We start from the raw sequence: 12,601 nt of genomic DNA, 5'->3' as shown, positions 1-12,601 counted from the left end.
TCTTCTCAAATTACTGTATTTATCTACTCTTTGGAAGCTCATAGTTATTATTAAACCAAATTTCCCAAAACGAAATAGAATGAAACTCAAAATCATTTGATTTAAAATGCAAAGAACTCGGATTCCTCAAAATAATGCTCTAGGGGTTGTTTCATAAACAGTATAAAAATGTTTTTTCTGGTAACTAGAAGGTTGCTGGAAGACTTCATTGGGCCCTAAATAGATTCCTGAATGGCTGGCCCATAGTACCTGAATGTTCAAATGCAGTGTTTCTCAACGTTGAGCAATGCATCGAAATCACCTAAAGGGCTTTTTAAAACAGATTCTGGGCTCCATCCATGAGCTTCTGATTTATTATATCCGAGATGGGGTTTGGAATCTGCATTTTAAACAATTTCCCAGGTGATGCTGATGCTGCTGGTCTGGAGACCACACTCTAAGAACCATGATTGTGACATTAGCCACCAACTATGGGCTAAGGCAAAGGAGTAGTTTTCAATGAGAGAATCTCTGAATTGATCTGTTTTACATATTAGGCTCCACTGAAACTTTCACTTGCAGAAATGTCCCAAGGCCATTTTCTTTTTAATCTATAAGGCCAAGGAATTACCTTCAAATTCTCCATGAAAGATGCAAATATTTATGGAACATGACATCACCAGCATTCATTTTCACTTTAGCATCAGAAGTGTATCACCAACAGAGATATGAAGGATTTTTTAGTGGGGGAGAGGTGAGGGTTGGGGCCACATCCAGTTTTTTTGGTTCCTGGGAAACTGGCAAGGGGGAAGCACTTAAAGAATATTTGTTGAATGAATTTTGTCTTGGATCAGGTCCAGCCTTGATGCTGTTTCTGGCCCTGGAATTAGGCAAAGGCCTTCATTCATTAATAACAAATCCCCGCTAATGTTTCTTCCAAGTGACTGTGTATTTTAGGTTTGGTATAGTATGAAACAGAAAATTCTGGTATTGTAATTAATGGACCAATGCAGTACCAGCTACTCAACTTCAGGCAATTTACTTGGATTTCAATTTTTTCATCTGGAAAGCGTGGCTGATAATATCTGCTCTCACTTTATGAGGTTGTTTGGTGCAACAAATGAAATAATATATGTGAAAGCACTTTGTATGCAACAAAGAGTTTATATGGGTACATTAAGGCATTATGTTCATACTCCCATGAAGAATGCAGAGTACAGTTACTTTACTCTTAAAAGAAACATCCAGGTAACTACCATCCTAGGTATTAAAATTTACAAGGGGAAGAAAGTCAGAAGGAAAATAGATGAGAATTTTCATTTAATTGAAACCACAGGTCTTTACTATTCATGCAAGCCATTTCAGTTCACACATGGTTTAGGCAACAAGGTCCTGACTGGCTTCTACAATAAGTAGCTAACCTTGACAACCTGCTGACGGATCATCACCTGTCTTCTCGTATCACTGCTGCACAAACAGCTACATAACCTAATCTCTACAGCTCTTGAAGCAGTCAAAGGAGACAGAAGTATTGATAGAAACAGAAAAAAAAAAAATCCAGACCCATCTCAATTGTATATAAACTGCAATAACTGGGCTGAACAACAAGCACAATTCATTTAAAGTAATATTCAGCCTCAAGCTTTTGTGTAGAATGAGCTTGAAAAACTTAGCCCACCACCCTTATTTTCTTACTGTGGTCAGAGTGGAAGAACCATTCAGTGCTACACTACTGGCAAATTTCTTGAATATTCAAATTCAATTGTCTAAAAGCATGATCTTTACATTTTTTGTTCATTTAGCAAAACCATTTTAGATAAAGATTCCTACCAAGTGGACTGAGAATACATAAGATAGTTTCAGATAGCACAATATTTATCATAGAGAGTTGATCAATAACGTTTTATTAATTTTTTTCTGTAAAATTGATCCTACACTCACGTATTTCTAATTAAATTTGAGAGTTGGAAGGGATTTTAAGATTGTTTTGTTTAACATCCTTATTTGATTAGAGAAAAGGAAAACCAGTTGAGAGTGGGTAACATCAGAATCATGCAGCAATGCACTCAAGTCTGGAGTCCAGCTCTCTTAATTTGGGGGCCAAAGGACTTGGAAGGCTAAGGATTATATTAAAGAAAACATGGATCATTTAGTAAGAACTTTAGCATCGTTTGGGTAGCGATGGGCAGCTCTAGTGAGCTGTGCCCTATACTGTGGATCTTTCCCTTGAAATAAGCATTTGACAAAGGTTTGGTGAACGTTATTCCTTTCATGTGACACATGTGAATGAATTCTAACAAAAGGGGTTGATTATTTAAAATGCCTGGAAGTGCATGGACTTACTTGTCTTTCATGTAGCAGGGATAAGGAATTGCTTGGACCTGGACTGCTATTTCCTGGGAGTTCCTTCCAGTCTGCAATTCAACGACTGCTCTTTCAATACTATCCTGTAAGTAAATAAAAGCCCTGCCATAGATCTGGTTGTTTGACGGAGAATTGTGTGGCCCTGGGGCCCATATCTTGGCTCTTATGCTTCTTGTGGTCTGTGAGGTCTTGAGACTCATGCGGATGGTATATTTTACAACAGGAGGAAGAGAGACGTTTTCAGAGTCATAGCGTCTGTGCTGGCTGCTATCAGAAGGAAGCTTAAAAATAACACCTAAAAATAAAATGGCAACAACATCAGAAGGTTATTTTATGGTTGACATTATTCATTGTTTGGAGGGTACACATAGGGGGCAGCCAAACAGGCAACTGACTTAGTAATGTGACAGTAAGGTCAGACTTCTAATTTACAGAAAAGATGGCTAACTGAAAGTGACAACCTCAGAGACTCAAAGCAGGAGTTTGAGAAGATAATCACAAACTAAGTGGCCAGATTAAATATATCACTCTAAGCCACTTACTGAAATTAACCACACACACACACACATACATACACACACACACACAAATGAATAAGAATAACCCTGACTGATTATGAGGATGGACTCAACTTCATCCTGTAACTATGTAATCCTTTACAGTTTTAATTTTAACCATACCAACAAAATTACACATATTGAAGGCTCCTCAATCAATACGGTTGGTTGCCTACATGAAAGGTTCTCATTTCTAAGGACATCAGAGGGGACAGTGTCCTCCCTCCACCCCCAACTACTTTTCTGAGTTCTGGATGAAAGAAGTGAGGGAAGAATTTGGCCAATTTTAGTACAGAGAGAAGCTCAAATTCTAGTAGAATAACACTTACTTCCAAAGAGTTCATTGCTTTTGTGGAGTCTTTTAGCCTCTCCTTCCATTTCATCTATGCTTTCTGCTGCCTGAATACGGTCATATAATATACAGGAGGAAATATTTACTGTCAGGGAAGACAGTGTGGTAAGATGATCAATGAGGTCAATGCCGTTCTCTAATTTTAGCCTTAGAATATCTAAAGAGAAAAAAACAGACACAAAGCATATTATAATGTTGTATTATAATGTTGTTTCTAGTAGTAACAGGACAAAATACTGATTTTTTTGGTAAGTAGTAAACCTTAAACTAGATTATAAATAATAAGAACTTGTAGAATTTACTCTAAAAATATCTAGTACTCTATATCTGGGAAAATGTAGCCAGTCGTGCAAATGTTCACTGAGGAGAATGTTGAACTAGTTACAGACACAGTAAACCCAAGTACAAAGAACGGTACAAAGTAATTCAGAAGTATATTCTGCTACAATTTAATTAACCAAAGACTAAAGGTGAATAATTTTTAAAAATCTATCTGCATTAGTTAGGAAGAAAACTATAAACTAGAGGTGAAGCATTTGAATAAACAGAAATTCTTGCTTTGTTAAGGGAACGTAGATGTAAGAATTTAAGCAAGGAAAGTCTATGCAGAGTGTGTAGAACAAATAAATGACATCATTCAGTCAGTTGTGATACAGAATCATTTCTCAGGTGACAATCTATGCCACACAGTTACAACTTTCTAATACTGTTTGACTTAAAACCTTATGTGAGCTATCTCTATTCGTAACTGTATTAATCTAGATAAAATGATCAAGATATTTTTTCAGGTAATTACTCTGGAAGAAAGAGGATTTAATTGCTCTTCAATTTCATGATTCCTTATGAGGAAATCAACTGAGACAAAGGGTAAATATAAAATTGCAAGTTAATAAATCACTTGGCCAATTAAATTTTCACTGACTTGATCACCATGAATACTGAGAAGGTTGTGATATCATAAATCCCTCTTCACTGAACCCAAACATGTCTCTACCATCATCCAACAGAGGACTAAATTTCTCACAGAGGGCAACTTCTTTAATGCACCTCTCATTAGAATTTAAAATGAAATGTTTTGCTTCATATAGACATTGGTGGGGGAGGGGTAAAATTGTGGTTGAACAGTGGCCTCCAGCGGCCACTGGAAATCAACACAACAGCAAAGGATTCTTCAGAAATGCTGGTAGATAGAGCTATGAAGAGTCAGTGCTCCCCAAATCCAAACTATAAAACCTCTTTGATACTAAGTTAAATATACAATTACACAAACAGTAAGTCTCACTGCTGTAGTCATTTTAACCTTCTTTTAAATTCTAAAACTCATCTCCTATATCTAAAGTTAGAAATAAAAAAAAAAACTATATAGGAAATTTGTAGTTTATCCCTGATATTTTGATCAAATGTTTCCTTATCCAAATGATAATTTTAGAGAATAAATCACTAACATCTTTCTTTAATCAAACAGGGTTGACTATCATAAAGTACATAAAATTATACAGAATATAAATGTAGGCATAATTCCTCCCCACTGGTTTACAACCTAAATCACATAAGTCCCAGTAGCACTGGGGAGGAGGAGGGGCATTTGCTCTACTGCGGTCAAATTCTGATGCTTTCAATCCCTTCCTCTTACCCATGGTTGCATAGCAACAGGGAATCAGACACAGACTGAATTAGACATCTTGCATCCCTTAATGTTGAAGGTGGGGATGTGGCAGAGGGAATGCATAAGTTCAGACAGCTTTCTTTGATCCTCTTCTGCCTGTTCCTTTTAAATGATCATGAGAGGAGAAGCCGACCTTGAATAGTGATTTAGGTTTATTTTCGTTTGAGTCTCTGCATTGCTTTTGTTTTGTTTTTGCTAACTCTATAACTTCTTCTGGTTACATTCTGAGTTAGTCAAAGTGATACTAAGGCCAGTGGAGATAAAATTATAAATGTAGCCAGAAATAAACCATTTCATCTTCTTTTGTCCTTAAAGACTTGCTTTTCATCAAGTTATCCCAAAAAAGTGTCCTCCTGTAGCAACCTACCTGTGATTGAAGGACAAGCTGCATTTACACGGAATATACTGCATTATAATTATTGAAACTAACTACAGGCACTAGGTATCAAAATAAGCATTACTACTTGTAACTGTACAACTAACTAGGAAGAAGATGGATAGATATATCCAGGATTTTACTTTTCTTAGGATAACTAGATAGAAACCAAATACAGAAGAAAAGGAAATGAAGATCTTATATGGCACAATGCTTTTCACATTTCTGACATGACAAGTAAATAAAAGTTTTTCTGGACTCACCGAGTTCATCCATCTGTTTCAAGAGTTCAACAGCGTCAAGTCCCACGGAGAATTTTACAAAAACTTGCACAAAGGGGTTTCTTAGAGTATTCTAACAATATAGGGAATCAGTTTCAGTACAAAAAGAAAACATGTTTAATCATTGTCTCTCTAATAACACCACAGTGAAATGAGGTACCACTACTGGGCATTTTCAATGCGCCATTTTGCAAAGGCTCCCAACTGATTTGTATTCTAGTCCTACTACTTCCTAGCTCAGAGGTTTTCAGCAAGCACTCAGCCTCTTCCAGCTTCAGGTTACTTTTCTGTAAAGTGGTATCTAATCAGATTAGTCAAATGTAAATTATTATGGTATTGTTTTATACTGTAATAAGTGCAGCTATGTGAACATGGAAAAATAAACTGATGATAAAACTTTACATGGAGTAACTCATGGAAAGACTGAAAATTAAAAAAAAAAAGTGCTTTAAAAATATAAAGGTGTTTGTAGCTATCTTGCAAATTAGGAGACATAAATTCTACCACTGTAGTTGTCTACTAGGTAATATTTATTGAGATTTTACTAAGTGCTGGGCACTGTCTAATAGAGTTTACCTTACCTTGATTTTCTCACTTAGTTTTCAATAATACCTAGAGGTAAGTACTATTATTATCCCCAGCTAATAGAAGACAAGGCTAGGGCCCAAGAAGCTATGTAAATTTCCCTAAGGATGCACAATTAATAAGGGTCGAAAGGAAAGTTGAAGAGAGAGACTTCACCTTGATTAAAGAAATGTTTATTCATCTTGTGTGTAAATTCATGGCCTAGTTTTTTTGTGACCTAGGCTTAAGTTGTTCTCCCTTTAGAGGACAGTTCAGTACTACTTATTATTCTGTCCTTCTACCAATATCTTGTTTTGTTATCATGGAGATAAATGATTAAGAATAATATGTATTAATAGAGCATATATATAATAGAATTAATTTGCTAAATCTATAGTTGCTGAGGAGTCTAAGAGTAGTTGGTAGCATGAAGGCAGATGGCTATTATGCAGCTATACACTATGATAACCCAAGTTCTTTAAAATCTAACTATTTACCAGGAATTAATTTGCACATTATAGAAAATCTGAATCAGAACGTTACTAATAAGGAAAGCACTGTGTTAGTTGCAATTCAGAGACGATCCATCTAACTCTATTTCCATTCTCTTATCACTCCTCTTATAATCAATCCTGCCTATAATATATATTATTTTCAAATGCTTCCACAATATGATCTTCACAAGTCTGTGAAGTGATTATCAATGGACCCATTTTAGAGTTTCATAAACTGTAGCAAGTATTTTAAGTCATTTGCCTAAGAGTTCACAATGGCAAAGCCAGGTCATGTGTTAAAAGCTTGAAGTTTCAAATTCTGTACACATTTTCAGAAATAAGTTTTCCTCAATAATTGAGAACAGGAACTTATTTTGGTCTAGAACAAAATAAAGATACTCCCATTAGATGATGATCCCTTTATGGACATGGTCATAGCATTTCTTCTTAGCAAATTACTGTACTTTGGAACTGCTATGCACAGATAATGTCCTTTCTTAATTCACTGCTTTAGCCAACAAAACTTTCCTTAATGAAATAATATGTGTAGGATATTTATCTGTTCACAGAAAAAAAGTTTTAGGAGAAAAGAGCAATTTTCCACTGAGGAAAACACATGTGTCAAAGGTATCGTCCATGTAGCCTTTGTTATCTGAGATTCACTAAAAAAGGCCACTTAAAATATCCATTTGTGATTACCAGAGGTAGGGGGTGGGGAGATGGGGAATTGGATAAAGGTGGTCAAAAGGTAGAAACTTCCAGTTATAAGATAAATATGTACTAGGGATGTAATCTACAACATGATAACTATAGTTAACACTGCTGTATGACATAGGAAAGCTGTTAAGAGAGTACGGCCTGAGAGTTTTCATCACAAGAAAATTTTTTTTCCTTTTTTTTTTGTTATCTATATGAGATGATGGATGTTAACTAAACCTACTATGGTCATCATTTCATAATATGTATATATCAAACCATCATGCTATATACCTTAAACTTATACAGTGGTGTATGTTAATTATTTCTCAGTAAAACTGGGGCAGGGTGGGGACTGAGATTTAATCAAGATAGTAATGTGCTCAAGATCAGAGAAGAGTAGAACATTAAAATAAATGGACATGCTTAATATTAGAACTAAATTTAATAGTAAATTGTGGGGAAGATGTTTGATGAAAAGTTTATTTTGTATTAATTGTGTTAAATATCTATTTTAGAAATTAATTTTATCATTTATAACAAAATTCAGGTTGTAATTGTAACTATGCATTAATTGATAGTCAAAACAAAGACTGAGTAAAGCATCTTTTGTGTATAACTTTTCTAACAAAGTTGTATGACACAAATTCTTTGTTCTGTTTAACTTTTTGAGCATGATTATAAAGAAGGGCACTTTTGTTGCTGCAAAAATCTTCTAGGGCTCCATCAATTTTCCAAGGGCCTCTCTCAAGTCTTTGAATACACAAGCCATACTCTCTTGAAGTTCCTAAGTTGGCACCATTCCTGAAATTTTTCTCTTCTCCTATTGATAATGGGTCTAACTCTGCTGCTTGATGTTTAGCTGCCAATAGCTCTCTTTGTGATTGGAACATTTCCCCACACTACTTGCATCCTTTTCAGAAAACCCTGCATCTTTTATGGGAATTGAAGATTATACTTTTCAAGTAGTGTGTATTGGATTTGAGTTGCACTGTCAAATCTTTAACCTAAAATAGAGTGTCAAATGTTTCGACGAAAGAACTCCCTAGATTTAACATTCTTCTTCAGAATATTAGTATTTTAGGAATTTTGGTTCAGTTAAAATAGCAAAACATAACCTAGAGAAATAAAATAAGCATTTTTAAGTAGTTTTTATTGCATTTAATTTTGGAAAATAGATTTACATCACTAGTTATGCCTCAGGATCAACTTGTAAAATGACTTATCTCTGAATTACATACAGAGAAACTGTGGCATAAGAGGTGAGGATGGTTACAGACGTAAGTGACAGATCTGTTATCCTGTCTCAGATCTGCTCTCTGGAGCAGAGGCAATTTTAATCTGTTGAATATGGATTCTAAGTTACTATCTGCCCATTCACATAATGATGGTGATTAAAATCTCAAAGAATTACAATTCGTACAAAAGTGAATAACAGAACCATCTCCTACCTGGAGAATTGGAATCGTCTGGTTTAACAGGTGGAAGGAATTCATGAAAAATGGTGACTTATCCACCCACTCTTGAGATTTTTCTTTTAATTCTGCCAGCTGCCTCAGAGTTACATTAGACTTGAAGAAAAAGAAACAAATCTGGTCCGTCAGTATTTTTCCTATATTTCAAAAAGGTATCTTATGGTTGTTTTGTTACATAATTTCAAGAAACAGTTCTAAAAAGTAGAGTTAGTAGAACATTGTCAGAAATTTCCCATATGGTCAAAAGTTTTTAAGTGGCAGCTTTTATAGGATCGAGATCACTTATAAAAATTCTGGAAAATCTAGGGTTTACTTCATGTCCACAGAAAATTTACAGCCAAAAAGCATGTCTTCTGGAATTCTCACAAGTTACCCATTTTTACCAATGGTACAGTTTACTGCTAAAGAAACATTCTAGTTCAAGGATATAAGAAGAAGAATACTTTCATGAATTGCTGGTGGATGTATATAGTTTTTTGGGGAAAGCAATCTGACAATAGTCATTAAAACAGAATATAATATCCTTCAATCTCTCAATCTTGAATATTCACCTCTGTGAAATAAAAATACCACTGTGTAAAGTCATAGGCACAAAAGTAGTTGTTGCCGCATTGCTTACATGAGCAAAAAAACAAAAGCAAACACTAGAAACAAAAAGAATGTCCAACAATTGAGGATTGGCTGAGTAAGTTCCATAGTATAAAAAAATTTACAATCTTCAAAAAGAATGAATAAACTAAATCTATCGAATAGGAAGAATTTCCACAAGGTATTGCTGTGTGACTAAAGTAATATGCAGAAAAGTGTTATAATGAAACCTCATTTTAATAATGCAAACAATGACCATTCTGCATATGAATGTGCATACAGTATAATAATATATAATGGATTAGAGGAATGCACATAAATTATAGAAAGCCACATCCTTGAATGCTAAAATTCATTAGTTTACATGAAAGGAAGAGTAGGATCAAGCAGGGAGAAAAATAGGTGAGAGTCAAAGCAAAAAGAAAAGAAAAAAAAAAAGACTGCACTTAGAAAATAAGCATTTAATGACTTCTTTTATGCAAAATTATGTAAAAGTGTGTAGTCAATAAAGCAAATAAGGTATTAAAACACAAACAGTGAAAACAAAGATCATTCTAGAAATCAGTGATGACTTCATGTTTATTTTTATATAAACCTAAAACTAATTTATATTTATATAAACTATAGTGTAATGACCAAGTAATGGTAAAAAAGAGTTTTTTTTTTTTTTTTTTTACTTTCACTCTATCATTTTAAAAGCATCAAGTTTATAATTCAAATCACTAAAGCCAACTTTAAAAGTGAGAGAGAAATGCTATTATGGTTATATTAGGTAGGTGATAAGTATAGTTACTATTAATAATGTTTTTCTCAACACCTATCCTCTATATAAGATATTAAGTTGTACAACCAAATATGAAGCCAATAATCTATAGTTTATCAATTGTTTTTGTTCAAACTAGTTATATAATGCCCAATATTGTTTTTTCTAGTGCCATTATTTTTACATACTTTGAAACTTAGATGCTAGTTGTAGAAAAATTTTCTGCTTTTGGAGATAAATTGAAAAATCTGAGCTCTTGCTCCAACTAACTTCATTCTCAAGTGTTAACAAAGTTCATTCCTCTTCAAGGAGCTACCACCCAATCTACATTGTTTACACATATACAGGCAGAAGTTGAGAATTGTTAAGAGTTTCAGAAAGCCAAAGGTAATAGTATATGGGCTATAAAGAAGTCTGAGCCAGCTAGACTAAATCTGGAAGCTGACTACTTTAAAAATCATCTTAATACTCAAGATAGAAACTTCGAGTGATAATGGTCAAACCTTTTCCATTATTGCCTTTGTGATGGGGGTATATGGTGCGTACAAAATCCTTCCCAACAACATGGGTTTCAAGAAAGCCCAAATCACAGGTCCGGCAGGCATATTAATGATGTCTTTATAAAGAGAAAAGCAAAATGGTGCTGGAAAGAAAAAGTGTAATAAAACCATTTAATACATGCATTTAAAATCTATTCATGGTAAACTGACAAATATTATTGTTATAGCACCCCAAAATACATGCCTTATACTTCCTTTGTTATTAACAAATGTGACACATCTGGTATCAAAGTAAGAAAGCATAGTAACAAATCTTTTTTAGGTGTAACAGTTTAATCCAATAAGCAAGTGAATAGCAAGTGATGGCATTTTGCCAAGAGGAGTTAGAAAGGTTGAAAAGCATATTTCAGAATGTCTTCCAACAGATATTCCTCACCAGCCCTTAATTTTTAAAAATATGCAAAAGTTTGCTATTGTACTAGATACATAAGAGCTGTCCAATAAATGTTTCTTGAATGAATAAAAAGATGCATAAATGCATCAATCCAATTGCTACATTAAACATCCCTATATTGTTTGGTAAAGCTCAGCCAATCATATTTTACATCTCAAAACTCACAGATCAAGTAAACAGCTTTGATGTGCCACTGAACATTTATAGTTCTGCTGCATTCATGAAGCTCTTCTGTGTGTGATACAAATTTCTAATTCTAAAAAGTTAAGAAAAAATATTGACCTGAGCAGATTTAAGGCACATCATTTTATCATTTACTGGCAAGGTGTAGTGGTTAAGAGGCTAGACTTTGCAGCAGACTGCCTGGGTTCAAATCATAGCTTTGATACTTTCATGTTGGACAATGGTGTCCAGGTTACTCGATCGCTTTGTGCCTCATTTCCCTTACTAAGATGCAGCTATAGTAGCACCTACCTCATAGGTAAGTGAAGAGTGAATGAGTTGATATGCAGAACATGCTTGATGTGTGGTTAAGTGCTGTATGAGTGCTTTCTTGGGGAAAATTAATGCTTCATTTATTACAAAAAGCTAAGATTACAGCTCAGCATTAAAAAAAACACCCGATTAAAAAATGGGGAGAGACCTGAATAGTCATTTTTCCAAAGAGGAAATGCAGATGGCCAACAGGCACATGAAAAGATGCTCAACATGGCTAATCATCAGGCAAATGCAAATCAAAACCCAATGAGATATTACCTCACGTCTGTCAGAATGGCCATCATCAAAAAGAACAAAAATAACAGATATCGGTGAGGATGTGGAGAAAAGGGAACCCTCGTGCTCTGTTGGTGGGAATGTAAATTGGTGCAGCCACTGTGGAAAACAGTACAGAGTTTTTCTCAAAAAAACTAAAAATAAAACTACCATATGCACTTCCACTCGGGTATATACCCAAAGAAACCAAAAATGCTAATTAGAAAAGACTCATGTACCTCAATCTTCATAGCAGCATTATTTACATTTGCCAAGATATGGAAGCAGCCTAAGTGTCTATCAACAGATGAATGGATAAATAAGATGTGGTGTGTGTATATATATATATAAAATGGAATATTAGTCATAAAAAAGAATGAAATTTTGCCATTTGCAACAACGTGGATGGACTTGGAGGGCACTGATGCTAAGTGAAATAAGTCAGACAAAGACAAATACTGTATATTACTTTTATGTGGAATCTAAAAAATACAACAAACTAGTGAGTATAACAAAAAAGAAACAGAGTCACAGATAGAACAAACTAGTGGTTACCAGTGGGGAAAGGGAAGGAGGGAGGGGCAAGATGGGATAGGGGACTAAGAGGCACAAACTATTATGTATAAAAGAAGCTATAAGGATATATTGTACAATACAGGGAATACAGCCAATTAAAAAAAAAAAGGCCAAGATTTAGCAGACCATGTTGTCAGGAGGCGACATTCCCACACTGATTTTG

General features: G+C 34.6%; 1 protein-coding gene across 1 annotated transcript in view; it reads right to left on the bottom strand.

Annotated features, from left to right (window-relative positions):
• Positions 1-12,601, bottom strand: part of ABCA12 (ATP binding cassette subfamily A member 12) — a 186,284-nt gene that overhangs the window by 63,738 nt on the left and 109,945 nt on the right. Inside the window, exons 19-23 of the mRNA XM_060301454.1 lie at positions 10,659-10,798; positions 8,781-8,900; positions 5,558-5,648; positions 3,230-3,409; positions 2,323-2,638 (exon numbers count right to left, since the gene is read on the bottom strand). Of these exons, the coding sequence (XP_060157437.1) occupies positions 2,323-2,638; positions 3,230-3,409; positions 5,558-5,648; positions 8,781-8,900; positions 10,659-10,798 (847 nt within the window). The remainder of the gene's footprint in view (positions 1-2,322; positions 2,639-3,229; positions 3,410-5,557; positions 5,649-8,780; positions 8,901-10,658; positions 10,799-12,601) is intronic.

This window comes from Globicephala melas, chromosome 7, assembly GCF_963455315.2.
Source record: "Globicephala melas chromosome 7, mGloMel1.2, whole genome shotgun sequence".
Lineage (NCBI taxonomy): Eukaryota > Metazoa > Chordata > Mammalia > Artiodactyla > Delphinidae > Globicephala > Globicephala melas.
The sequence above is the reverse complement of the archived record's forward strand: the minus strand, read 5'-3'. Positions and strand labels throughout refer to the sequence as shown.